General features: G+C 41.0%; 7 protein-coding genes across 7 annotated transcripts; 1 reads left to right on the top strand and 6 right to left on the bottom strand.

Annotated features, from left to right (window-relative positions):
* Positions 1-38: 38 nt before the first annotated feature.
* BCR41DRAFT_358231 (UreD urease accessory protein-domain-containing protein) lies at positions 39-1,848 on the bottom strand. The gene has a single exon (XM_022025009.1). The coding sequence runs from the start codon at positions 1,813-1,815 to the stop codon at positions 157-159; it is 1,659 nt and encodes a 552-aa protein (XP_021878920.1). The 5' UTR covers positions 1,816-1,848; the 3' UTR covers positions 39-156.
* Positions 1,849-4,708: 2,860 nt separating this feature from the next.
* Positions 4,709-6,832, bottom strand: BCR41DRAFT_398632 (hypothetical protein; the record flags this gene model as incomplete). Its single annotated transcript, XM_022028984.1, has 1 exon — positions 4,709-6,832. The coding sequence occupies one exon, from the start codon at positions 6,830-6,832 to the stop codon at positions 4,709-4,711; it is 2,124 nt and encodes a 707-aa protein (XP_021878919.1).
* Positions 6,833-7,994: 1,162 nt separating this feature from the next.
* On the bottom strand, positions 7,995-10,298 carry BCR41DRAFT_398631 (hypothetical protein; the record flags this gene model as incomplete). Its single annotated transcript, XM_022028983.1, has 1 exon — positions 7,995-10,298. The coding sequence occupies one exon, from the start codon at positions 10,296-10,298 to the stop codon at positions 7,995-7,997; it is 2,304 nt and encodes a 767-aa protein (XP_021878918.1).
* A 1,035-nt stretch (positions 10,299-11,333) lies between these two features.
* Positions 11,334-13,717, bottom strand: BCR41DRAFT_358229 (hypothetical protein). Its single transcript, XM_022025008.1, has 3 exons — positions 13,313-13,717; positions 12,570-13,109; positions 11,334-12,366 (listed from the first exon to the last, which is right to left on the bottom strand). Exons 1-3 carry the CDS (start codon positions 13,679-13,681, stop codon positions 11,365-11,367), a joined length of 1,911 nt encoding a protein of 636 aa, XP_021878917.1. The 5' UTR covers positions 13,682-13,717; the 3' UTR covers positions 11,334-11,364.
* A 2,003-nt stretch (positions 13,718-15,720) lies between these two features.
* BCR41DRAFT_309257 (UPF0014 family) lies at positions 15,721-17,702 on the bottom strand (the record flags this gene model as incomplete). Its single annotated transcript, XM_022020945.1, has 9 exons — positions 15,721-15,943; positions 16,121-16,240; positions 16,371-16,443; positions 16,583-16,639; positions 16,873-16,895; positions 17,055-17,127; positions 17,222-17,282; positions 17,399-17,484; positions 17,603-17,702. The coding sequence occupies 9 exons, from the start codon at positions 17,700-17,702 to the stop codon at positions 15,721-15,723; spliced, it is 816 nt and encodes a 271-aa protein (XP_021878916.1).
* Positions 17,703-18,573: 871 nt separating this feature from the next.
* BCR41DRAFT_358227 (hypothetical protein) lies at positions 18,574-23,202 on the bottom strand. Its single transcript, XM_022025007.1, has 5 exons — positions 22,483-23,202; positions 21,007-22,262; positions 20,596-20,874; positions 19,912-20,467; positions 18,574-19,777 (listed from the first exon to the last, which is right to left on the bottom strand). The coding sequence occupies exons 1-5, from the start codon at positions 23,153-23,155 to the stop codon at positions 18,666-18,668; spliced, it is 3,876 nt and encodes a 1,291-aa protein (XP_021878915.1). The 5' UTR covers positions 23,156-23,202; the 3' UTR covers positions 18,574-18,665.
* Positions 23,203-24,560: 1,358 nt separating this feature from the next.
* Positions 24,561-27,045, top strand: BCR41DRAFT_358226 (hypothetical protein). Its single transcript, XM_022025006.1, has one exon. It carries the CDS (start codon positions 24,790-24,792, stop codon positions 26,821-26,823), a length of 2,034 nt encoding a protein of 677 aa, XP_021878914.1. The 5' UTR covers positions 24,561-24,789; the 3' UTR covers positions 26,824-27,045.
* Positions 27,046-27,083: the final 38 nt, after the last annotated feature.

The following is a 27,083-nucleotide window of genomic DNA, read 5'->3' as shown; positions in this document are numbered from 1 at the left end:
ACGCTCAGAGATCAACACAATTGGCCCCTTTTTTTAAGGACACATTACTCGAAGCTGCATTCGAAAAATAAAAATAAAAACCCTATTCTTAAGTCTGCCAATAACACCAGAAGCGATGATGTGACAACATATGCTTCTCTTGGTTTATTGAAAATACTACCGGAAAACTCGTTCCCAGACAGTTCGTCCACCAAAAAGCTCATCAATGACAGATAAATCTCTTTGATATTCATCTTGTAATTTTTCTTGACATATTGATTCCTTGACCGTTGCTGCCCTTCTACTCTGTGCTTTTTGATGATTCGTTTCATTCCCATCGTCATTATCATCGTCGCTGCTATCCATCATCTTCTTCCTATTATCCAACACACCAGCTTCCTCTTCAAATAATGACTTCAAGAAATCCTGCATTTGTTCAATTCCTTGTGAAGCCATTTTGACCACCATGGCGTTCATCTTGAGATGCTTCCTTTTGGGGATAGTTGTCGAGATTGGACCACCTTGATTGGGACAAGGAGGTCGCGGCACTTGAACGACTGTCACACTCCACAAGATTGGATAATCTGCACGCTGTTCGGGCTTTTGACCAGGGTAGACCGTCAATTGGTCAAACCGCTTTAAAATCGATCGTTGAAGTCGTCTTGTTTTAGGACCCATAATAAATAATGAACCAATCGTAGAATGTGGATATAGTGAAGGCGCATAGGAGGTCATTTTCGGTTTCAATCCAGATGCCATCATTGACGGTATTAATGATGGAGTTGCAATTGGTGTGGCTTTTTTGGATGGCAATGGTGGATTATGCTCAATCAGGAATCCGTCCCTGAAGATGACAGGTCCGCCTGCAAGCCTATCTGCTATATCTCGAGGATCTTCCTCATCCACAAACTCATCTTCTTCACTATTGTTATCCTTTTCCTCTTTTCCCACCATCTTTTGTCTTCCTTTCGATGATGATGATCCTGTAGTCTGAATATTTGTTGTAGAGGATGGAGGGGGAGTTGGTGTAGCTTCTGGATCTAATTCTGCCCAACGAACAATCAATCTCCATTCAGCTCTCCTTGCTTTCCAGCGCTCATTTTCACCACGCCCTCCTGCAATCCAATCCAAAACCACACAACTAGGAAGTTCATCATCTTCATCCCACTCCTTTTCTGGATCCTGTTTTATTTTTGTTGAATCCCTGGGCCGTTGAGCTTGTAGCAAGATTTCATGTCTTAAAAAGACACTCGAATCTTCACAGGCCACCACTGCAGGTCCCAAGAACAAGAGACAAGCCCCTGGTGCGACTGTACTATGTAACGTCTGAGATGCAGGTGGATAGTCAGGTTTGGGAGATTTATAAATCTTGGTATTGCCCTGACCTAGGACAAGGAGCTTCGCATGCCGCTGTAAGACAAATTGAAGATTTGGATGGTCGTCAGCTAGGAGACCACCACCATATGTAATCATGTAGACGATCCGAGGTGGAGGCGGTACTAGCACAAAAGAGTTAGATGACGGTGGTGAACTAGAGTTAAGAGTAAAAGGAGATATTGAGGATTGGTTTTTGTCTTCGCTGTCTCTGCTGTTGCTGACGCTGAAGGAAGGTGTAAGAGGACTGGTTGCTCCTTCAGGTTTCAAGAAAATGGTGTTAGCAGATGCAGGCGAGAGTAATTTGAGTGGATAGCTGGCTCGGAGAGAGTCGATCTGAGTGAGACTATACTTTGAGCGAGCAGCGGCTCGGAGGAAATTTTGAGAGACCACGGCTGTAGTGGTGCTGCCTGTGGCGACAACCCGGGTGGGCAAATGAGCAGAAGGAGGTTGGAATGCCATTTGATGAAGAAAGAAAAGGGATCTCAAAATGAGTTTAGAAGGGCTAGTGACTGTACATTTTTAGATCCAAATTAATAACAAAAAAACATTGTCTGCCAAAATTGGATTGTTTATCAGGAACTCTGGCACAAACGCCCAAAGCGTTAGGGGAACACACTTGCAACCGTCTCCTGTGTCTGTCATCTTTTAATGAGTGTATGGTGCCTTAGGCTAGTCCATCTTGCTTTTTAAATGCGATTAGTAGAAGGGAGAAAGAGTAGGCATGGTGAGATGACTTCCCACATGTTATGCTTTTCCTTATTTGTGTATTTTCATCATATGACATTTCTCTCGATGCAGCCATTGACAAGCCAGCTGTCAAAAGCAAGATTGGATGGACATTTATTAAGAGAATAAGCGGACATTGCTTGTGATTAAGACTGGAAACGTAGTAACCAATTGCCAGTCAGTGCGATTGTGAGTGACTTTAATGAAGCGAAATGCAGATCATGTATCAAACAGATCCATAGATATACCCTACGCTTGCCTTATTTCATGAGTGAATGTAGTCTTTCTTGTCCTGCTCTTCACTTTTGTTGACCTTTTCTGCTGCTTCTCTTCTTCGTTAGCACTTTTTTTTAAGTTTTTTGTTATTTAGTTTGATTGACTTCTTGGTAGTTACTCTACTTACCTGAGACTGTCCACCCTATGCGGTTCCTTTACCTTTGAAAAAAAAAAAAAAAAAAAAAAAAAAAACATTTTTTACGGCATTTGCTTTCACTTTCTTGCCATGCTTTTATTTGTATTTCTTTGGCGCTTGTAATCTTTTCAATCATTTTCCTTTGATGGCTCATTCTCTTGCCATCTTTTCATTTACTATCCGATGGTTTACTTCCTTGTTATTCTTTGATTTGCTATCCTTCAATGCCTCGTTTCTTTACTATGCTTTCATTCCTTTTTCTTTGATGGTTCACTTTCTTGTTATGCTTTCGTTTTTTTATCCTTCTGCTTACTACTGTTTCATTTCTTTCTTCAATGCTTGACTTCCTTGTTATGCTTTCATTTCTTTTTCGGTGTTTCACTTTGTTATCCTTTCCTATGCTTTCTTAGGCGCATCTCTTTTGTGCTATGCTCTGTTATGCTTCCTTCTTACTTTCGTTTTTCTTTTCTCATTGCTTTGCTTCCTTATTCTATTCTCATTTGTTTTCTTCAATGCTTCCTTCCTTGCTATGCTTTCATTTGTTTCCTTTCTGCGCTTCTCTTTCTTAATATACTTTCATCGTGTACTTCTGTTTTCTTTTTTTTCTTCAATGCTTCTCTTTCGTATCATATTACGTTTGTTTCCCTTGTGCTTTTCTTTTCTATCGTATTTTTCATTTATAGGTGCCTTTCTCTCTTATATCTTTTTGTTAGTTCCTTTTCCGCGCTTTACTTCTTTGCTATGCTTCCGTTGTTCTTTCTCTTTTTTTTTTTATTTTATTTTATTTTTTTTTACTTGCTTTCACTTACCCTTCTTATGTGCTTCTCTTCCTTAGTTTATTTTCATTCGCTCTTTCTCGGTGTTCCTTTCTCTTTCTTATTTTCCTTCATTTATTGGTTACTTTCCGCCTCCCTTCCCTATCATACTTTCCCTTACCTCGTTTCCTCGCTGCTTACCGTTCTTGGGGGTTATTTTGCCTTTGATATAGTACAGAGACAAAGAATGTGTAGTTTAGTATAATGTAGCAAGGGTAGGGAAAGACAACAACCGTAGTTGAGAGAGAGTGAGAGATGACATAAAGAGACATAGGGAGAGACGGAAGAAGTGCGTGTGTATTTGGCAAAGGACTGTGGTCGAGACTTACTTTTCAAGAGGTGGTGAGGTAAAGAAGTGGAGAAGTGAAGAGGTGAAGAGAAAAGGGGGAGAAAAGAAGAGAAAAAAAAAAAAAAAAGAAAGAGCTTAAAAATGAGAGAAGAGGCCAATCTCCCTCGTTGCCACCATTTCTCCTTATCTTTGTTGAAAGCGGACAAAATCTTCTTGCATACAGGCAATAATCAGCCGTATTTAAAAGCAAAAGCAGGGGGAACCTCCTTTAGGTTGCCTCTCTGAAATAGCATAAAATGCAAAGAATGGAAAATGTTGGCTGATCAGACACTACTCGCAACTCTGTGGGACACCGAGACCGCCACGAACGTGTACGATGTGGGAAGAAGAGATACCAGTTGCAAGGACAGGCAACGGCCTTTTAGATGCACAAAGACGAAATAGGGGATGATGAAAATGGGCATGGAAATTAATATGAAACGAAGAAGGTAGATCGTCTGAACCTCTTCGTCAGATACGGACGTAAAAGTGAAGCGGGGGCATGCTAACTATCGCCATGTAACGGCTGAACAATCTCTTTTCCCTCCTTCAATGCTAAAGGCCGGGTCGTAAAGGGCGACAAGATGGATATTTTCCGGCACAGTATCTTGGGCACTTGAAAATCTGAACGTTTGGGTATCTGAACGTTTGGATATTGAAAATAAAAGACAAGGCGGTTTTATTTGACACATAATAAATTAAATAAAAGCTTATTACTCATTGACCTTTCTCCTTTTCTCTCTTTATTTCTTTATCTCTTTTCTTTATCTTTCTCTCTTTCTTTTCGAAAAACATATGTATTTTTTCTATCCTTTCTTCTCTCCTTCTTTCCTTTGACAACAAGATACAAGTGCGCTTGCAACTGCTTAGCTAATAATGGTCGTGAATAAACATTCATTTTTCTTTTATTGAAACCATCTCTATCTCCATTTGGCTCCTTGATCACATACTGCATCTCACCGATGTGCTGCCTTCGTAGAACGTGACGCGCTAACCGTTGAAACCTCATGCCACATATATGATAACATGCACAGCTTAATAGATTGTTTATTTGTTTATTTCCTCAGAGACTTAGAGAATAAGTTGGTCTCTCGACATCCCAATGCAAATAACATTAATCTCAGGCCGAAACTTCTTGATCGTGTCTCGTGCTTGATGTGCATAGAATCCGTAACTTCTCCATTTACCATCATGCCAAGAGATATCAGCGATATATCGTATAGTTATAGTCTCTAGTTTGGGCCAGAGGCTTTCGTCACGATTACAGCGTCGATACTGGAAATAGTTAAGCACGTCCTGCAGTTGGCCGAGATGCGTCACATCCACACCACTAATTCCCTCTCTCTGCTCCTTTGGTTCACTCTTCATCCCTGCAACAAAAACGTTAGTATTTACTGGAGCCTCAAGAGCTTGCTCTGCCATGCTGGTGCTCTCTTCGATGCAAAAGGGCGACTTCTTGATACGTAAAGCTCTCCACCATTTCTCCAGGGACTTGATAGTGCGATGCCGCTGGTCGTTCCTCAACACCCATTCTAGCTTCAACCTCAGCTGCTTCTGTGTATCATAATAGTAACGCTCCTTCATCCAATCCAGATCTTTTTCACACATATACGGGACTTCAACAAGTGTTAACCTCCTTAGTTGTGTTAACCGAGATAATAAGCACATGTTGACAGGGGATCGAGCGCGGTACAGGACTGCATCCGTTTTAATGAGCAAATCTTCTAGATTTGGGCAGACACGGCTGATATACCCATAAAGCACGCGTTCTTGTTCTTGCGCGTCTTGCATACCTGTGTTATATGACTCGTTGAATTTGACATGAAGTGTCTTGAGCCTTCGACATGCCCATATCTGTTGAGGAACAGGCCAGGCAAATTGGTCTTGACCAAACTCGGAGCTACGATGTGGTTTATTACGCAGCTTCTTGGTTACATAAAGCGTGTGCAAAGTGAGACCGATGTCAGGCGCCTTGAAATGTTCCAGAAGAGGGCTTTCACACAGGAGTCGATGAATCCATTTATCCATATCACGGTCGGTCAGAATAATATGACCGCACCTAGCTAAATGGATCTCTACACTGGACAATCGATTCTCTACTCTGTGATGATCTAGAAGCATGCAAGCAGATAGGGATGGTGCTCTGGCCATACTCAATGTCGAAAACCCCCACTGCTCGACCGAAGGGAACTGAGGGATTGGGGCCACTTCCCCAAACCTGCCATACCTTGTGTCTGGAGATTCTGATACATGTAGGCTCGTAAGCTTTGGACAGTACTGTGCTAGGTTGCTAAAGAATTTTTCTCTTTCTTCTTGATAGAAAAGAAAGTTTTCCGGCTTGTCAGCAGAGATGACTCCAGGTAAGTAAGGCCGGAAGCGGATAATCTTTAATTCTACCAAGTTGGGACACCTTTGTAACAGGGCCTCCAGTGCAGCCTGCGTCAAAGTGAGGCCATCGAAGGTGATCGACCGCAGGAACCAGTTAGATTTAATGGCACTTTTGTCCGTCAAAACCTCTATCTTTCCCAACTTAGCAGCGCCACATCCAGGTTCATACGCACGTGTCGATAAATGGAGGAACCTGAGATTCGAACAATATTTCATGATTGAAGCGACAGGAACAACCGTTTTGGCTGGGAAATTCTCTAGACGTAAATGGACAAGCTCATGACCGACAAGCTCCAGGAGTGGTAGCAATTGGTCCCAGACACTGGGCTTGAGCTCAGCATTAAGGATAAGCTGACGAATCTTAAGGTCTTGGGGACGATATGTTGATATTGAGATTAAGGTCTTCTTAAGGATAGACCAGGCTCTATGTCCCTCAGTGCCAGGCGCGCTCAGCAAGCTGGAATTCGGGGAGGCTCCTGCTTCGTATACAAGAGTATGGGCCAGCCGTAGTTGGTGTGTCAGCTCCAACTCCTTTGCTGCCAAGTACCCACTGCTAATGAACTTTACTTTTTTTCTTTCTGACCTTGCTATCGCATCGCTTAGCGGGATGGCCCTGACGCGAACTAACCTCTTGAGGAGCGGTTGTACAATGTCATGCCATCGACGGCACACTAAAGGGATGGCCATACGGAGCGTAGCCACTCCGACATGCATTAGGATTCGCTCAATAATTTCTGGAGGAAGTACGGAAATTGTGTCTCTGCCTATGACACTCTGTTTGCTCTTGGCTATTCCCCTCATGAACATTATTACTGAGTTATCGTTGGGTAAAAAGAGAGAAGGTTTATTAATAAACTTTCAATGCTAAAGGCAATTTCAACGGTAAGAACTGAAAGGAAGGATAAAAGAAAGAAAAAACAATGGCATTATATTTGGCAAGGGGCTTCTTTTATGGATTGTGGCGGTGCTTTGTCATGCTTTGCTTACAATTAGATCATTTTATTTTCATCATTACTATTGTCATAAAGCTCTGCTGTCTCTCCAGTAGATAAACTTCTTTCAGCACTTTATTTGAGACGAACGCGGCCTTAATCTTTAGTCTAGACTTTTTGATAACGCCAAATGGACTGCTTGTATATTGACTATTGCTGCAGCTCTGCTCATAATTCATGGGGTGGAAGTTGATAACCTCTAATCACAGCCACAAACGCTTCTGTTTAAACGTCATTCCTGAAAGCAGTTGGCAACTTACCAAGATGGGCTGTACAGTCAATGGTCTCTTTTTAGTTGTTTCTTCTCCTTGGTCTTCTCCTCTCATTCAGAGCCTCGGAAGAAAATCTACGCAGATATACTGATATACTGATATTGTGGTTACCATTACATGATGGATGGGCAACCACATATCTCGCCAAAACAGCCGGATAGATTACTAGTTCTTCAGGACGTAAATGAAAGCTAAACCCCTGTTCTTGCCCCTAGCCTTATATCAACTTGTTTTGACATCTCTACTTAAAGCATTTCAATTTTAGCGACGCTGATTCAAGTAAATGCCTCCAGCCCGGGACAAGCATAACTAATATATCCAAGAGCCACGATCATCATTTTCTTAAATATCATATCACCATCATCCTTGGTTGTGGGTGCCATGTATAAAGCCTTGAATGCATGATAGTCTCTATACTTCCTGAGGGACTGGACGATGACATAATTCATCATGTAGGTGAGGCGGGCTTATGTTACTTAGTTTCATCCTCTGGTCCTCTATCACATTGTCCGCAGTAGCATGTAGTGTGTGGTCTTTCTTCATTGGAAGAGCTATTTACGATTCCCCTATGCTGTAAAGATCGCTTACACATCTATGATAGTAGTTCAGGTCATGCGTCAGCGACTCGACATGACTAAAAAGGCTTTCCTATTGATTTCCATGAAGCAAAAGTAAAAAATATTATATTGCTTTCACATTTTGCTTTCATTCTACAGTTAAATACGTTTGATGAAGCATTCTATCTGAAAGAAATATGATCTTGATTTCGGGTCTGAATTTCTTGATATGCTCATATAAGGCAGATTTGGTGTTTTGATCCGCGAATCTATCAAGGTAGAAAGTGATGGTCTCTAAGTCAGGCCATAAACACTCATCTCTGCTTGAGCGTCGATCCTGAAAATAGTTAACTATATCCTGTAACTTGCCTAGGTGAGTCATGTCCACACCGCCAATTACCTCTCTTTCATCGTCATTTATCTCTTTTTCATTTGCCTTTGTGCCGTCCTCTTCTCTTACCTCTCCCTTACCAATCTCCCCCTTCTCCTTCTCCTTCTCCCTCTCCTTCTCCTTAGCAAAAGCCCTAAGGATATGTAGTTCCGACATACTGATGGCATCGTTACTATCAAATGAAGAGTTGCGCAATCGTAGGTCCCGCCATAGCCGTTTTAGTGACGTTTTGATTCTCTGAGAGGAAGAAGGGCAAGGACATCCTATGTAATGATCATACTCCCACTGAACCTTGATTTGGTCTCTTAAATCATAATGATAGTACCGTTTGATCCAATCGAACTGCAAACAAGTAAAACCACCCAAATGTAACCACTTCAATCGCTTCAGTCTTGATAATAAGCACACATGTTCAGGGTATTCTCTCAAGAAATACTCATCATGAATCAATAAATCCTCTAGTTCTGGACAGGCACGAACGAGATAACCGAGAACTACGCGCGCCATCTCATCCAAAGCTTTATCTCGACTCATTATTGGCGTAAACAGCATATGTAACGTCTTGAGTTGACGGCAGGCCCATACTTTTTGTTGAATAGGGTAATCATGCGCCTCATCTTCAGACAAATGACCCTTGTCATTGAGCTTCATCCTCAGGTCTTTTGTCACGTAGAACAATCGGATAGGACATCGGATTTCAGGCATCTTGAAATGTTGTAATTGAGGGCTGGAACATAACAGATGATGAACCCATTCTATAATCCGATTACTTGCCTGCTCATCAAGAGTATTAGTTCTGTATTTTGAGATCTCGACAGCTGTCAAAGCGTTGAGCCGTATGTGACGGTCCAGTAATATAGAACCTGAAAATGGAAGGCCTCTTTCCATGGACATCGTGGAAAACCCCCAGCGCTCGACCATTGGGAACTGTGGGATTGGAGCTATCTCCTCCATTACATAAGACCTTGAATTGCTGGATATAGATACATAGAGACTTTTGAGTTTCGGCAGATAAATTGGTGGCTGTCGTGTTGAGGATGATGATAGATCCAAGACTGGTGGTGGCGGTGAGGATAGTCGATGAAAGAACTGATCACTTGCTGTCTTGTAAAATAAAAAATTCGTGATTTGGCTAGGAACATTTTTCGTAGTATATATGGGCTGAGCAGAGATAATTCGAAGCTCATTGAGGTTGGGACACCTGTGGACAAAGGATTCGAGTGCTGTCAGAGATAGCCCTAAGTTCTCGAACGTGGCAGATTGTAATTGGCACTGACGCTCATTTTCAATAGTGGGATTGATGATGGTGATGATAGAAGTGGCGTTAGTGGTGGCTGAATGTAAGCTAAGATTAGCAAGGGTAGCAAAGTTATGATCACGATGCTCCTGCAATTTTGATGCCTGTGCTCTTATATTTGGTTTTAACGAGGCAATGCGTAGAGCCTGGAGGTTTGGACACGAATCGAGGATTCTATGGATAGGCACAATGCTCCTGAAGGGTATATTTTCCAATCGCAGGCTGGTGAGCCTATGGCCCAAAAAATGGAGAAGTGGCGTCAACCTTGACCAGGCTCTTTCACACCGGCCTGTATCCAGGATCAGTTGACGGATCCTGAGAGGACTGTTACTGACTCCATAACTAGAAATGCTATTGCTTATCGAAGGAGAGGCCGACGATGGCCATGTTATCGCAGTAAAGGCATCTTCAACGACCGTCCAAACTTCCTCTTCCTCTTTTAGAAACAGGAACTTCCTGCTTGCCGTTGACAGTAGGCTTGCATTGTAGACAAGAGTGTATGCTGACATTAACTTTTCCCTCAAGTCGTACCCAAGTTGTTTGAGGGCACGCCGTCTTTTCATCCTCTGCAACGAATTTCTAGGTGGGCCTCCACGACCATGCCCATAATCAAGTTGTGTAACGGCAATGTAGACTGTTTTCCTGATATGAGCCTGTGCAACGTGGTACCAGTGGCGACAGACTAAGGACACTGTGAAACGGAGTGTTCCCTGTCCAAGGTATGAAAAGATGTGCTCCAAGGTCTCTGTGGGGAATGCAAACATTTTGGAATGAAATAGTGTCAGCGAGTGAAGAGAGAAAGAGAAAGTAGAAAATGAGGAAACAAGTATATCAGCTTTTTCTTTTTTGTGGCAGTGCCTTTTTTTTAATAATTTTTTCTGCATTTTGCTGCCAATGATCTTTGACGATTTCAAAAAGAATACACCGACCCCTTTTCTTGGACCTCCCCCTGACTCAGTGTACGCACATTTGTTCCCAGCATCAGTTTCTGGTCTAGACTTGTCGAGATGTTTTTGCAGTCGAGGCTCAAGCAAGTTCTCAAGCACTTTCAATTGCTATAACAAGTGTAGATTGCTGAGTGATTGGACAGACTATCTAGGTGCTTTGGGTAGTCAACTCAAGCTTAAGAGAGATGGAAGTGCGACTGAAGTGTCCCAAAAAAAAAATTGGTGCTTGTTACTCATCCCCTAAGTAGGAAATCATTAGTGCGTTTTTTTAAAAGAATCCGACTTTGATCTCAGGTCTATACTTCATATTCGTAGGATATATTGTAGCATTGCCACATAAAGTCCAACCACGTCGGAAAGCGATGGTTTCTCAGTCAGGCCATAAATATTAGTCTCTACTTGTGTGTCGTTCTCGGAAATAGCTCACTATATCTTGCAGCTCACCAAAGTGAGTCATGTCTACACCATCTATCACTTCTCACTCTGCATTGTCTTCCTTTGTGTTGCTGTCCTCGTTGCTATTGAATAGGTGCCCCTCTTCTCTTCTCCTGATAGTTGGTCCCGTGAAGAGAAAAATATTCTGATAAACTGGCACTGTCCTTATCATCATCGAATGAGCGACTGAATGACCGTATATCCCTCCAGAGCCGCTGCAACGGCTTCCCGGTCTTTCGAGAAGCAAAAGAATAAGTATGGGTGATGCTTTTATGCACCGATGTTAACGCTACAGAAGTGGTCAAATGATTCAAAATTTGCGTTCACTTTTGGATCTGGCCTTTTTTTTACATGTATTCAACAGATTGGTGACGTTCTCAAATATGAAAATCGATTACTATTATTTCTTATTATTCTGTTTTTATAGAGCGATGAAAAAGAAGTCATTCTACTGTCTATTCTCTAAATAAACCTTCCGGAAAGCAAACTTCTTAACAGATGTTTGGGGCGCCTCCTCCTCGATCTCCTCAGGTTCAGTACTCAATTCTTTTTTATCTGCAAGCGTCGCAGTGACACTTTCGGGATCTTCTTTTTCCTCCACATCCAAACGACCCTCTTGAGGACGCTTCAACGATGGGTGAACACCAGGGTTTCCATCAACAGTGATGGCCCGGTCGTGGCTGTATACACGGAGGCCTAACATCAGTTGCCATCGTTGCTCCTCTAGTTGCTTGGGCTTGTTATTATTTGCCTCATAATCCTCATCATCTACACCCAACAGCTTCCTTCCTGTGATACGTGCCATAGACATAGACCGGACCAAAGTAGCTTTACGCTGTTGGAACATGTATGAACTCTTATCCATTTTGACAGGATCTACAACGACCTCTACATCATCAATGCGTGTTGAAGGATTGATGGCATTATCAGTACTACTATTCTCGGTATCGGGCCGGATATCCGTGGGTTCGCGGTGAACATGGGGGATGACTGTGTACGTGCCTGCTGCAAGTTTGAGTTCACAATTGACACTACGCCGAGAATAGGGGACTGTGATTTTGGCGCGTCGGATCAGTTTCTCATCCTGATCATAGACGTGGAACGACAACGTATAGATGAACTCTGCATTGAAGGCTCCATAATAACGGGTATCGGGTTGAGACAGCACGATGACGGTCTCACCAGGTTGATTAAGCTTGAATTGGAATTTGCCGCTTGAACGAGGTTCAACATTGTAAGGGATCCAGCTAGAGGCGACAGACCAGGTAGCATCAAAGACTCTGCATCGGTCAATAGTCGTAAAGATTCTCAGAAATTCATCATAGGGCATCCAGAATCGCCCGTCATCCTTGTCCTCCAATTTAAGGGTCTTGATAGCGTCCGGTGTCCATTTGTCGGATTGATCTGACCAGTCCCCATTCCATTCAATCTTGCCCCATGGGTTGCGGATCTTTTAACGAAGATTGTAGATGGTAGGCCGATATAGGCAATGTAAGAAAGGGAGGAGGGGAACGGGAGTGCATGTGGGCTAGTTGATGAGAGACAGTCCTGTATAAACCGCTGCAACCCTCTTTTTTTTTTTTTTTTTTTTTTTTTCGTAGAAAACAAGTCTGTGAGGGTTTGACAGTAAGATATAGTAAAAAGAAAACTCACATGAACAAGGCGCTCTCCGTCATATTCGGCAACGTTAAGAACACTGTAAGCATGTCCAGACTGGATTCCATGATTCTCTGGATCACTTTCTTGGTAGTTAATGGAACATCCCATGAGGGTAACCTTGTTAACTTGCTTCATCTCCTCTTCCCAGAATCGATCCTTGTCTAAGATATCACTGCTGAACATCATAGAGGCTGTACCTCCTGTTAAATCTTCAATTCCTTCTGATGTATAGCCTCCTGTTAAGGTTTCGTAATCCCCATGGATCTTTGCATAAGCCTTTTCCATCAAGGGCAACCATGATTCCCGTTCCTCATAACAAGAACTGAAATAGAGGGATCGGCTATGTGTCACTGGATCGATCTTGTAAAACATTTGATCATCCACAACGGTCGAAACCCAATCGCCATCTTTAAAGAAGATGAATCCATAAACACCCACTTGCTCATTCTTCTTGACACAGAGTTGCTCCAAAAGTCCTGGAATGTTGGAAATAACGGCAAGAGATGCCACAAACCAACAATCTCCTACAGAGCCCTAAAAAAAAAAAAATTCAACCATTAAAAAAGCATGCAGATAATTAATAATAAAAAAAACCGACCCACAACTTATTGGACCTCTCTCCTTTCCTTTCTTTTCCTCGGAAAACATTGCAACTCATTTCTCTGGTACACTTTCCCCTACGACTTCAGCTGACAAAGCCAAGCCAATAATATATTGAAAGAAAGAAAAAAAAGTACCTGCTTGATATCATCAGGACTAGCGCCATTCAAGAAAAAGACTGGGTTTTTGAACAAATCCGTGATACGTTTAGTTCCTGCAATGTCTTTGTAAACGGTCTCACTGATCAAGGATGCGTAAAGACAGTTACGACGATCATTCAACAAGTCGAATTTGGAGTCTCGAAACTTGACATTCTTAGCCAAACATTCTTCTACAATAGCATCGACCTTGGCAGCACAGGCCTCACGAGCAGCCACCATGGCCGATGTAGCCACCAACGTTACAGAGGGCAATTGGAGTGTCTTGTTATGCTTGGCTACAGCGGCCACGATAGTCGACAGTGCCTCGTTGGAGATTTTTTTGCTGGATTTGAATTTCTTGGGCATGGACAGGTACAGGTGCAGGTAAATATGAGAGAGAGAGAGAGAGAGAGAGAGAGAGAGAGAGAGAGAGAGAGAGAGAGAGAGAGAGAGAGAGAGAGAGGGAGAGAGGGGAGGAGGGAGAGAGAGGGAGAGAGAGAGTAAAGTGTTTGAAAGTAGTACAGTGAGCGAGAATGATAAAAAAAAAAAGAAAGAAAGAAAGAAAATAAATGGTTGTTTTATGCATAGACGCTAAAAGTCGCACAGACAAAGTTGTTGTTGTTGTGTTGTTGTTGTTGTTGTTGGTGGGCCAGTCATGCAACAACAAACAACAGCAATGCGCAACATGGGAAAGAGAGAATCACTCTCTGTTTACATGTACACCAGATTACAGTTTTTTACCTTTTCTATTGTTCTTGAGTCTTTCGCTTCAATTGCTACAAAAAAAGGATTAAAAAAAAAAAAAAAAAAAAAAAAAAAATTACATAACATGTTGGCGATCATCCAGAATCTACGCCTTTCTCAGCCATAAAATAAAATAATCCTTACACAAAAATATTTTCTCTCTTTCTACCCTCCACGAGGGAAAGGAAAAAAAAAAAATGGTGGCAGTGTTGAGATGTCACAGGGCGCAGTGGGCAGTGGGTAAGTAACTGTTCATGTATTTTTATACACTTTATACACCCGTTGCTCAAAGAGTGCTAACAAAAGAGCAATTTCACTCCAAAGCTTTAGTCTCGGTTGCAACTCCAAAATGTTTATATGCTTTCCTTCCCCTTGTTGAGGTTTAAAATAGACACAGCGTTTTTGTCCGTTGGCCAGTTATCATAATAATCTACTACTCTCTTTAATCCATGTGTCTAGAACCTATTATCAAATAATCCATGCTTAAATCTCTGTTTGGTATCCTTGCTTTGCCTTGCCTTGTCTTGACCATGCTTTACCTTACTTTTCTTTGCCTTGCTTAACCAAGCATTATTAAAGTTTCACCAAGCAAAGTCCTGCAACATCCAATTTGTTTTATTATTATTTATTTATTTAATCTCATGGCATAAGCAGAATACAAGAAGCCCTTGCTCTCTCCTCAAAGAAGGAGGTATTAATTGGCCCATGCGCGCCCGATAATGCTAACCATCCGTTACCACAATGCGTCGAATTAAAGAAAATAGGCATTCCTGCTGTTAACCGAAAGATACACATCTTTTTATCACTATCGTTACTACTACTCTTATTATTATTATTATTATTTCACCACTCTTCTCATGCTTCAGCAAACGCAGCTCAGAAGACTTTTCTTTTAAAATGCAAAGTTGGAGATCAAAGATTGCTAGTAGCTTTGCAATCTGAAGTTTCTTTTTTTTTTTTTGACCGACCACTTTCCTTTCCTGTCTCGCCTGGTCTCCAAGCAGAGCTGTCCTTTTTCTGTTTGCTTGTTTTCTTTTAAGAGCATTGGCTGACTGGCAAGGTTCAAAGGGTTAAACGCAAGTTTCTTTTTTTTTTTTTTTTTTTTCTTTCTTTTATTACCCATAGAGACAAAGATGCAAGCTAAATAGATGATGGGAATACATAAAATATAAACAAAAGATATACTTGGTATGGATACGTTGATGAACAAGGAGTAAAAAAAAGCGCGCTTCGCTTAGAGGACCTTTTCAGCGGACAAGAGGCGTACGTTCTGTAGGTTCGCCATTCTGGCCATGGCCCTTACCCTTGCTCTTGTTCTTGTCCTTGTTCTTTCCATTTGCATGATCATGATGGCTGTTATTGTCATTGTTATTGTTGTCGTTATTGCTATTCTGGTGCGAGCTTCTACTAGGGCTACGTCGGCCAGGGCTCCTACGTCCACTTCCTTGTTCCAAAGAAGGTGAAGAGGGTTGGCGAGACTTATAGCAGCAGCAGCACAAAGTCTCGCCAATTTTGTTGTATACACGGTCGAAAAAGCTGGATACCCTTTCAGGGATGATAGACTTTGTCTTGATAATGCGCTCTGGACGTAATCTGTCGGATGAATCAAAGCATACGCGCAGACAAATCTAAAGGAAGAAGAAAATGATATTAATATGTATTCATATATCACAGACTGTGATTATTTGTAGCATTGCCTTTATGAACAAATGCACTTTTTTTTTACTAGCGCATCCTACCATGACAGAGGAAAGAGTACCGAATGCAGCAGCACCCGAGATCAAGAACATAATGATTTGCTGCGACTTGGCAGCATTCATGACAGATGCTCCTGCAATAAGTTGACCAGTCATCATCCCTGGGATCGAAATCAATCCAATAATGCTACGGAGTTTCATTATCATTATTTTTGAAAATAAGAAAGTCGCTGTTAGAATTTTTTTTTTTTTTTTTTTTTTTTTTTTGTTCAAATCGATCAACAGCTGTGCTAAGCGTGAAAGAGGGAAAATAAAAGAAAAAGAAAAAATATTATTCCGTAGTTTTCCATTGTTGTCTACACACCTCATCTGATTAATAGTAGGTAACATAGCACGACGCATAGCCTCGATTGCAACTGGACGGCATGCTTCCCAACGAGAGGCACCCAAGGACAAGTAAAGTTCGATCTTTTCCTTATTCTCGCTGAGGAAAAAGATTCAAAAATTAAAATAGGTATGACGTTAGTCGTCGATGTATGTATATAAAAAAGCGTTATATTATACAGCTATCATTCTTAAAACATCGAACTGAATTCCAAGAGAATAAGACGAACCTGAGTTGACTAAGGCATTGATCCAGGCCTAAAGAGATGGCTGTCATTGTGTTTCCAAGCAACATTCCCAATGCTGATACATTGCAAATGATTATAAAAAAAATAAAAATAAAATAAAAATAAAATAAAATAAAAATAAAAAAATGAATGGATAAGTATAAAACGAGCGGAAGGAAGGTGATAGATTCCTAATTGCTGCTTTGCTAACCAACCTGGGATAAATTCCTTGGGGGAGTGAAGTGGATCAACACCCATGGCAAGTCTCGTTCCTAAGTGAAAAAAATTAATCCAAGACCAAGGATGTGATTTTGCATTACAAGGTAGCGAGAATGTTAGTTTGGTTCATCGCGAATGAAAAGTATATTTTTAATCAACATAATGAAATGACAGCATCATGACCAAGTATAAAATAAAATAAAATTTAATTAATGTGCGATTCTACAAGGATGTAGGCATTGTGGCGTTGAAGCATTGTATTGAATAATAGGTAAGACAAACTTACCAAACGTTCCAATGATTAAACAACTGCACCCCATTGAGACCAAGACAGATGGAAACTAAATTAACCAGAGGAGTAACTTTTAGGCAATCAATTGTGACGATCATGACATCAAAAAAAAAAAAAAAAAAAAAAAAAAACATATTGCAATAAATCCATGGGGTAGCCCCCTGTTTTAGCAAAACGTTACCATGTAGATGTGGCGACGCTTGCTCACATTGAACACAGCCTCATAGGCACCCAAGGAAGTGAGTAACACTGTGAGAACAAGGATTTAGGAAATGTTGTTATTCATAGCATACAAATATAAAAAATATAAAAACGACTCATGAGATACAACGTCTTGACTTACGCGCCATGAGTATGACCAACACTGGACTGTTGGCGCTGAATATGTTTTCGAGCACCAAACCCTTTGATATGAATAATTCGTTGGAATAAAATCAAAAATAAAATAGTTAATTATAAGATTTAATTATCACGGCTTGAAGTGCTTCCATTTTTTTTGTGGCCTGTTTATTACTCATACCATAATACTTAGCTGAACCACACAGCGAATGGCGCTGATAAACAAACGCTTCTCAAGACCAAGTCCCAAAATGATTGAAAGAATACCTATAGACATCGTGAAAGGAAGAGACAGAAGTCGAGCAGAATGAATGGCTCTATCCTCCTTTTTTTTTTTTTTTTTTTTTTTTTTTTTTTTTCATAAGAGTGAATTTATTTATTTTACCATTGGTGAGAATGAGAGTTGAAGCAATGGCGACATGGTACCATTGCAATTCCACCATGGGTTTTTGTCCATCTTTCGACTCATCTCCCGCTACAAACATTGCTGACAAGTCCATTATAAGTATTGAAATTGCCCTGTATTGATGTATTGATGAGTGTGGTTATGTTTGATCAAGCAAAAAAAAAAAAAAAAAAAAAAATTATCAAGAGGAATAGGAATGGCAATGAGAAGTAAAAAAAAGGGACACAACACTGACAAAGAAGGAAGACAAGTGATGAAGGGTTGAGTATGTGTATGTAAGAGGAGGAAGATATGGGAAGGCGAGGAAGATATGGGAAGGCGAGGAAGACAATGAATGAAAAAAAAAAAAAAAGTTGTTACGCCTTTTTCTTTTTGTTTCAATGCACACAGTGACATCAAAGGCCCAATCTGTATTGCATCAGAGCCAGTCGGAGTATTCTTTCCTTTTTTGGATGGTTTAATTGACAAAAAAAAAAATTTGCATCTCTTTCTTTTTTTTGTCCATCTCTCTTTCTCTCTTTCTTCCTGCAAGATGCCCTTTAGTTGGTGTGTTTGTGTGTATGCGTGTGTTTATCAATCATGCATTGCATTACTCTATCTTTCTCTCCATCATCGGACTAGAATTTGATTATTAAACATCCCGCACCGCTCTTTATAATTTAATCTCTTTTCTTTCGCAAACTTTACACACCATTGGTACCATCTACTTGCAAACTAAAGCCATTACAAACAACAAGGCGTTACATTAATCTCAACATCTCTTCATGGGTACAAAAAACAAAGTACATTCGTAACACATTGATACATACAAAAACATTCACTGGTCTACAATCTTTCCTCTTCTTAATCGAGCAAGGAAAAAAGATATCGATATCATTATATTAGCAAACTATAGAATGAATGAGTGAATGAATAAATGAACAAAAAAAAAAAAAAAAAAAAAAGTACAATGGCGACAAAAAACCCCTCACTCTCTCATGTTCTCACAATCTACAATATACTTGGTTTGACTGATGACTGCCTAGTGTCGATGTTGGCAACACTATTTCCTCTGCTCCCCTTGCTTGTTTGTACTTGTATTCACAACTGGATCATGAAGCCTTACGCGTTCCCGCTCTTGCTTCGTATCCCGTACGGCCTGGAAACCCTTCTTGGCTTTATCCCATGTATGCCTCATAATAATGATAATGATCGTGACACCTTCAACAATATAAAACAATCCTCGAATGACCCACGACAACATAATCAACAACATATCCATCCATGGGTTCTCAATCCTCTTCAGGTTCATAACCTGGATCTGTTCTTCCACATCCTTCAAGTTCATAAAATACGACTCGTTCCACTCCTTTGTAAATTTGTCCACCACAAACTTGAACTCTGCCTCTTTCCTGACCAGCTGGTCCCCTGTAGCTTCATGGAGTTGCTTGAGCCTCTGACGGCACTCCACCAAATATACACTCATCTCATTCATAGCTTCTCGCGTCGATGTGATACTGTTCCTGAATGAATAAGGTACAGACGTGCTAAGTGATGACATCGAACCCCCCATATCTCTTAAAAGAGAAAGGTTGCGTTGTTGTTTCCTTGCATTATGAATCATGGACGATATCTCGGTAGGGCCTCTCTGGAGCCCTGTATTCGTGCCATTTCCTTCTTCTTCTATTCCTTCAGCGCCACTTACTCTAACCATTCGCTTGACTGTCCTGTCAAGCGCGGACCCATCAGCGACTATTCCACTTTCTACCCCTTCCTCTTCTTCTGCCTTTTCTCCTCCTTCTTCTTCTTCTTCGGGCTCCTGTACCAATACAGAATCCTCATATAACTGCCATGACCCCTCATTAGCACTTCGTGTATATCTTTGGATCGCATTAGCTCTTTTCTTTGACCAATTATCAATGTCCTTGATCCATTTCTCGCCTTGGTCCAGTTCATTGTCCACACGTGATTCCAACATGTCCCATCTGCGACCTCGTTGTTTCGAATCAACGTCTTCAGACTCTTCAACGCCCAGCATTAAATGAATCTCGAGCACATCAATATCATCAAGGTGATGAGGATACTGTGGTGATGATTTCAGCTCTTTAGGTATCCCAACATATTCTTCGTACGTTGGAGGTGGTTCTGAGGATGTCCACATTGCACTCAGATCCACTACAAAATGAATCCATTTTCATTCGGTGTACAATGATATGCAAGATCAAGGAGGGGGAGAAATAAAATAAACGCATTAAGTTTAATACCAGCTAAATCGTAGTAAAACAATAAAAAATTTTTTTTTTTTTTACCTGTGTCAGCGGACCAATCCATATTAGTAAGCTCCGGTCGCAACTTTAGCTTCTCAAGGAGTCGCTTAGGAATACGATCTGTATCCAAAATATAGACTATTGGTTTGGCCGTTTCAACTCCTGCTCCATTTGCAGCCATGTCCTCTATAAATGATGAAGAAGGTACCATCATTGGTGACTTTGTTGTCTTTGAAGGGTTTATCATCGGCGACCTGCTCTCCAAGTGCCCCATAGGATGAACCGTGGGAGAAGCGTTACTGTTGTTATTACTATTACTGGTGCTGACATTAATGCTGTTGCTATTGCTGTTGCTGTTGCTGTTATTATTATTACTGCCGTCGATACCATTATTGATATTGTTATTATTATTATTGTTGCTACTATTGTTATCATTCCATGAAGGATTTATAATAGATGTCCTGGTGCCCGTACGATAAACTGAGGTCTGTTGTGCCGTCGAGGGGCCAACGCGAGGTGAATTGGTTCCTGCGCCCTCTAAGCCCTTGACAGCTTCCAGGTTAGGCGAAGAATTGCTACTCAAAACTCTATTGGTTGTCTATTTTTTATTTTATTTTTTTTGCAATAGCAATATGCTAGATGAGTTTTTTTTTTTTTTTTTTTTTTTTTTTTTTGTAACAACAATTATGTATAAAAAAAAAAAAAAAAAAAAAAAAAAAGACTTACTTTAGGTCGAGATCCTTCAATTGAATTTCTTCCAGAAGATGGCTCGCTGGCTGGTATACGCATAATACTTTTCTCATGCAAATGAGCTAATGTTGGATCAAATTTCTTCCCTAATGATTTGGAACTATCTGTTGTGAACGAAGAGAACCGCTGTTGCAGTTGTTGCTGGTTGGAGCCTTGTGAAGTAATTTGAGCGATTTCACCTTGTTGAATCGCTGAAAGCGTCTTGTGTCCACGCTTCCATAACATTTTATCCTTGATTCGACGTAAAGATGACCGCTAGAAATGAATATAAAAATAAAAATAAAAATAAAAATAAAAAATAAAAAATAAAAAATATCACCACCATTAGTTTGTAACATGAAAATGTGAAAATGAACCGATGAAAATACCAATAAAGTTATTTGGTACCTTGTTGTTTGCTGTAGCTACATTGTCGCTCTCATCCTGGCTCTCATCTATACGTTCACCTTGTGGCCACTGCGATGGAGGCGTATAATGTCCGCCATTATCATCGTCCATAAAGATACTATTCCTCGCGCTAATGGTTTCAATAGTTGGTAAAGCTTCCTCCAATGACGCCCCACGCTTTGCATGTGAATCTAGGGTCACCGCATGATTACTACTAATGTTGGGCGAAACTATGGCGTCTGAGCTTGCATGGCCTCGCTGTGTCGAATTAGATCCATGAGCAGAAGAAATGTATGGATTATCCTGGCTCTCCATAGATCGCCGCTCCTCTGTGGTGGTCAGTCGATGACCACTACCACCATAGCTTGGATGCTGTGGTGATTCATGGTGTACCAGCTGATCAATGTCCTGACCAACCTTTTTTCCTCGCACACCAAATATTCCCAAGAACGAGTTTCTTTTTGAGGATGAAGCTTCTGAATGAGATCTACCCTGTATAATATGTTGTTGTTGATCGCCTTCAAAGTGTTTAAGGGTCGATGCTGTAGGCTCTACATTCCGAAGTTTACTTTCTCCTGAGCCTTCCCGCCGTGACGTAGGATGAGGAAGAGGATCCAAAGACGAGGATGAATTAGTGGTAGAATCGACAGTATGGTTTGTATTGTTAATTGATGAGGATGTACTAGATGGAGACAACCCTATCGATACAGGCTGTGCATCGATTACCACCGTCGATAAAGGCGAGTCATGATAAGGACGATTGGTGATAACTTTTGCCCGTCCCTGAGGGTCTGTTGATGATGCTTTGTCGATAGTTCCAAAGCTATCTGTAGAAGTTGACGACAGAGTTTGATGCTTGGCCTCAATTGAAAGTGCGTGTTCCGTTTGAAGGAGATCCTGTTGTGATGCTTGTCGAGAGTTGGGTTCACTTGTCTGCTTTGTGGAAACGGTTGAAGCTGTAGCCTTGAATTTTTCCTCCATACGATCTACATCCCAGATACAACTCGATTCCTGCACTTTATCCACAAATCGATACTTGTCTATTTTAGTTAATCGACGTGAAAGCTTGGTATCATGTGCGGATTTTGGTATTGAAGCTGGATTGATCTGTGGAAGAATCTCGTGCAGCTTTCGCAAGCGATTGATGGGCTGTCCTACATTGATTGATTGATATAACTGTGTATATCTGGATTCTAAATACGACTTGCATGAACTGGAGAGCTGAAGCGTTTTCTCTGACGGTTGAAAATTAGTTGCTATTGTAAAATTGTATAAAAACAAAATATACACACTCATAATTTAATGTGAGTAACCGATTGAACACTATTATAACTATCCCATTTATACATTACTTTCATGAGCACATGAGAGTATCATCTTCCCCGCCATGCAGTTGGTGAGCCATAATATTATTCTTTTTGTCCAATACAATGTTTCCTCCTTTTTTTTTTATAAAAATAATGTCTTTTTTTTTACCTAAGGCAGTATAGGTGATTGGTAAGGACACAACACGCTGCCGCTTCTGTGCTGGATTGTTATGCTCGACTCTCTTTTTAGTCATCTCTGTCAACTTGTAGACGTGATCATCATCAATTGACTCTACTAAACTCTGTATACTGCTAGAAGGCTCTATCGATGATCCTGGAAATCTTGCATCATTGTGATGCTTAGGATCAAACTCTCTCCTTTCAAGCCCTTCACCTGCCCCTACTTCTCTTCTTCTTCCTTCAAAGATCCCTGTAGCGGCAGCAGTAGCCAATGATGGCGATGATGTTGCCATTGTATTAGTATTGCTAACGCTGCTTGAAGCCCTATGTATATCAGATGAATTCACATCATATCCATGCTCTCCTGCTTCACGATCTAATGATGAATGGGATGGATGTGATCCTGGAAGGCGTGGAACACGGGGGGACCTAATAGAAGCGCTGGGTATAAGTGGTGACTGGTCATTGTAAGGACCTAACCAGCCAGTTGGAGTGTGCTGGTGACGAGGGGATGATAGTTCTGCTCGGACTCGATGTCGTCCAGAGACATGCAAGTCCTCTGAATGGACAGCAAGGGTAGGATGAGGTGATTTGTGTTGGTTCTGACTGGAAGTTTGTTGCGAATGAGAGGATGATGGGTTATTCTCGTAGGACGAGCTCATTGTCCCACGTTTCGGCTGTTATTGTTGTCGTTGCTGTTGGGTTCTTCTCTATTATTATTATTATTTTTTTTTTTTTTTTCTTATCTCTCTTTATTGGCAAAACTAAAAGACTGAAGGACAAGTGTACAAAAAAAAAAAAAAAAAAAAAAGTGGTGTGGTAAAAAGAAAGGAATAAGAGACAGGACAAGAGGGAGAGAGACGAGGGGAAGAAAGATGGAAGAAGGTGGTAAGAAAGGATGAGAAGGAGCAAGAGAGTGAGAAAGAGAGCGTGAAATGAGACAGGAAGAGAGCGAGTTAGAGTGAGAGATGGAAGGGAAGGAGCAAAGAAGGGAGTGGAATTGGACAATGCACTTTGCACACAATTGTATAGATGGTCGTATATAATATGTGAATTTAAAGTCTATACATGACTCGCAGTAGGGCAGTCACTCATTATTTCATTTGGTCATTTGGACATTTGTTTTTCCCGCCCAAAGTCCAAAAATGCATCCAAAAGCAACAGGGGAGGACATGAACTGAGTGGCGTTGCATTTGCTTATGATAATACACAGCTTAGCTGGAAGCAATTTTTAATGCCAATTGCTATTTCTTTTTTAGACAGCCCTCCTTTTGTTATTATTCTGGTCTAGTCAACGTGCATCCCTTTTTCTATTGATAAAATTCCTGCATAATGGTGATTCACATGGTCATTTTACGCTCTTTTGCACCACAAGAACTTGAATATTTGATCGTTGCATGTGGGGATGCGATATCAAGTTCCACATCGGTTAGAAGCGATATTGCCAAGAAATGCATATGCAAACACCTTTAAAGCTGCCCTCTCTCCCCTACTCCACATGCTTTAGCCAAACAGACTAAAGTATCGTTCCTAGGATTGTATAGGATGGATTTGCACACCCTTCTGGGACTAGTGTTTGTTTTCTGTATTGTATATTGATAGCTCTGTAACCCTTCTCTACAACGACTAATGCAACATTAAAACAAAGACGAGTACAAAATAAAATGTCGCGTGTGTGGTGCATGTGGATCTTTGACGTACTCTGTATAATCCTGGACATGTAACTAGGTTATTCAGGGCTAATCCTCATGTCATTGTAGGGACATCACCGGCAACAACAGCAACAACAACAACAACAAGAACAACAATGGAATATGAGCCGGGACACATGTCATTATTTAGGTACCAGTAGCCTCGTAGTTTATAACAAATATAGTACCAATGATTACAAGCTACATCCCCACATATTATATATGCTATCCTCCTTGCTCAATACCATACAAACTGCAGCTTGAGCATTTGTTGAGACCTCTAAGATGAAGGCCTTTTTTTGTGTAATGCAATTCCCCCCCACACATTAAATATCCTTTCATTTCTCCACCCGCTCCCCTCTTTCTTTCACACACGCATCCGTGACAAATTACTCTTTCTCCTTCTTTCCTTTTCTCATGTTTCTTTCTCTCTCCCTCCCTCTCTCTCAAATTTGATTACACTTTCTCTTTCTTCTCCTCTCACTTTTGCCAGTCTAAATTCATTATATTTATTTTTTTACCTTTCTCATTTTTATTAAAACTTCTCTCTTATTCTCTCCAATACAAACTCTAAAGCTCCTCCTCAAAGTCAGTTTTATTTCAAGATGAGTGATCCTCCATCAAATCAAGTGTTGGCCATTCCTGAAATTCTTTCCATGATTATGAATCAACTGGATGGACCTACCGTCAAAACTGCTTCTCTTGTCTGTCAGTCTTGGTACCGTCACGCCCGTTTAATTCTTTGGCGTCAATTCATTGTCAAGGATTGGTACAGCCCAGACTTGACGCCCCTCTGGCCCGTGCTTGACCGACAAGGCGATGCTGTCCATGCCATGAGTCTCGAACTCACTACTTCTGCAAGGATAAAGACCGAGATCAATGAAGATCAAATCAAATTTCGGCTCCTCAATTTACTCCAACGGATTCCTAACCTCGAATCCCTACATCTACAAGTCCCCTACGAAATCAAAAGTAACCACATTGTCTCCACCATCGCATCTCATGCTCCACGTCTCAAAGAATTTGAAAGTGATATTCGTGATTGGGATGCGACTGACATGGCCCATCTTTTGACTGGATGCTCAGATCTACGTATGATCGCTGGTCACAACTTCTCGGGTCATGTTCTAGAGGCAATCGCAGAGACTCAACCTTCACTCAATCAGATCGACTGTACTCATCCTCGCTTTGATGATGATGAATTGGTCGCATTCGCAGAAAAGTTTCCACACCTCTTGAGACTTTCTATTTCTTTACATCAAATGTTGACTGCCAAGGCCTTGATAGGGATCGCAAAATATTGTCATCAGATCGAACATCTAGATCTTCATTTCTGTCTTTGTCTTCAATCCTCAGGTTTTCAAGCCCTCTTCCCAGTCTTGCCCAATCTACGTTTCTTGAATCTAGGACCCTCAGAAATCAACGATGAGGATCTGAGTCTCGTAGCAGCTCATTGCCCCAAACTGGAGACACTCAAGCTCCCATTCTGTGCCAACGTCTCCCATATCAGCGTCACCGCTATTGTTCAATCTTGTCGATATCTTCGACATTTGGATATCTCTTGGTGTGATAGAATCCTACTTTCTATTTTTGCGGCGCCAGAACCCTGGGTCTGTGACAAATTACAATATCTCGATATTTCAGGCATCCATGCATTTTACTCTGTTGAGGCCTCTATGGCCTCAGCACTCCTACCAAACATGTATCAGCAACTCGCTCGGTTAAATCGATTAGAACACCTCAGACTATCAGGACACTCATTCGCTTTACGACTATTGGAGGTTGGTCGCCCTTTTCTATCACAACTGAGACAGCTGAAAACTTTAAATATTGAAAAGCTGAAACATCCATTGCCCTGGAAAGAGATCATCCAGATCGGAAACTTGTTTCCCAGATTGAAAGAATTCAAGTTTCGGAGTACTGATGTGATCCCACCTTTATCAGAGACAGAAACCATAGCCATCAAGAAAGCATTAGGATCACGTGCGCTACAAACACTCTTCACAGGCATACAAGCTCAACCAGGAGAACCACTATTATTGACGAAGGCTGGAGCTTCGACGGCTAGAGCATCCGCAATGGTTTCTTCCTCTTCTTCTCCTTCTTCTTCATCACCATCATTATCTTCTACTTCATTGGCAGTAGATTCATCATCATCGGCAGTAACATCATCATCAGGGTCGATACCAACAACAACAGGAACAGGAACAGGAACAGAAACAGGGACAGGAACAGAGACAGTTATAATTTCCACGGTTCAAGGCTCCTCAGGTATATCTGAACCCAACATTAGTGACGATAATATTGATACGAAGCTACCTTTATCGAAGCGAAGACGATCAAGGTCGCCATCACCATCATCATCATCACAACCGCTGCCATCACAATCATTATTCGGAACTTCTGCTAATAATGCATTCACCTCACTATCAACATCCGAGCAACAAAGATGGCAGGAAGACACAAGTAATAGTCCTAATGGGCTGAAGAGCCATAGCCAAGATGAAAAACAACAACGGCAGGAAGAATCTAATATGCCTGGCATTATCAAGGCTACGTTACATTCAGGTCTTGAGATTTCGTTTCGATTGGATGGTGAAGATGAAGAAGAGAACCCAGATGGAGAGCCAGAAAGGTGATTCCCATTAAGGATCCCTTGCTAGTATTGGAAGAATTATAAAAAGTAAAAAATAATGCTAAACCATAAAGATCATGACAAAAGCTTTTTAACACTTAGTTCTTTTATTCACTTTCTCAATCAACCTTCTACATTGGATAATATACTTTTGCTTATGGGATTCGGTATAAAGCAAAAAAAAAAAAAGAAGTAGAAGTAGTTAAATAGGATAAATAAACAAGAGATGGATGATATAGATGATTACAAGTAATTTTTTTTCCT

The sequence above is a fragment of the Lobosporangium transversale genome, assembly GCF_002105155.1.
Source record: "Lobosporangium transversale strain NRRL 3116 chromosome Unknown BCR41scaffold_33, whole genome shotgun sequence".
In the NCBI taxonomy this organism is placed as follows: domain Eukaryota; kingdom Fungi; phylum Mortierellomycota; class Mortierellomycetes; order Mortierellales; family Mortierellaceae; genus Lobosporangium; species Lobosporangium transversale.
The sequence above is the reverse complement of the archived record's forward strand: the minus strand, read 5'-3'. Positions and strand labels throughout refer to the sequence as shown.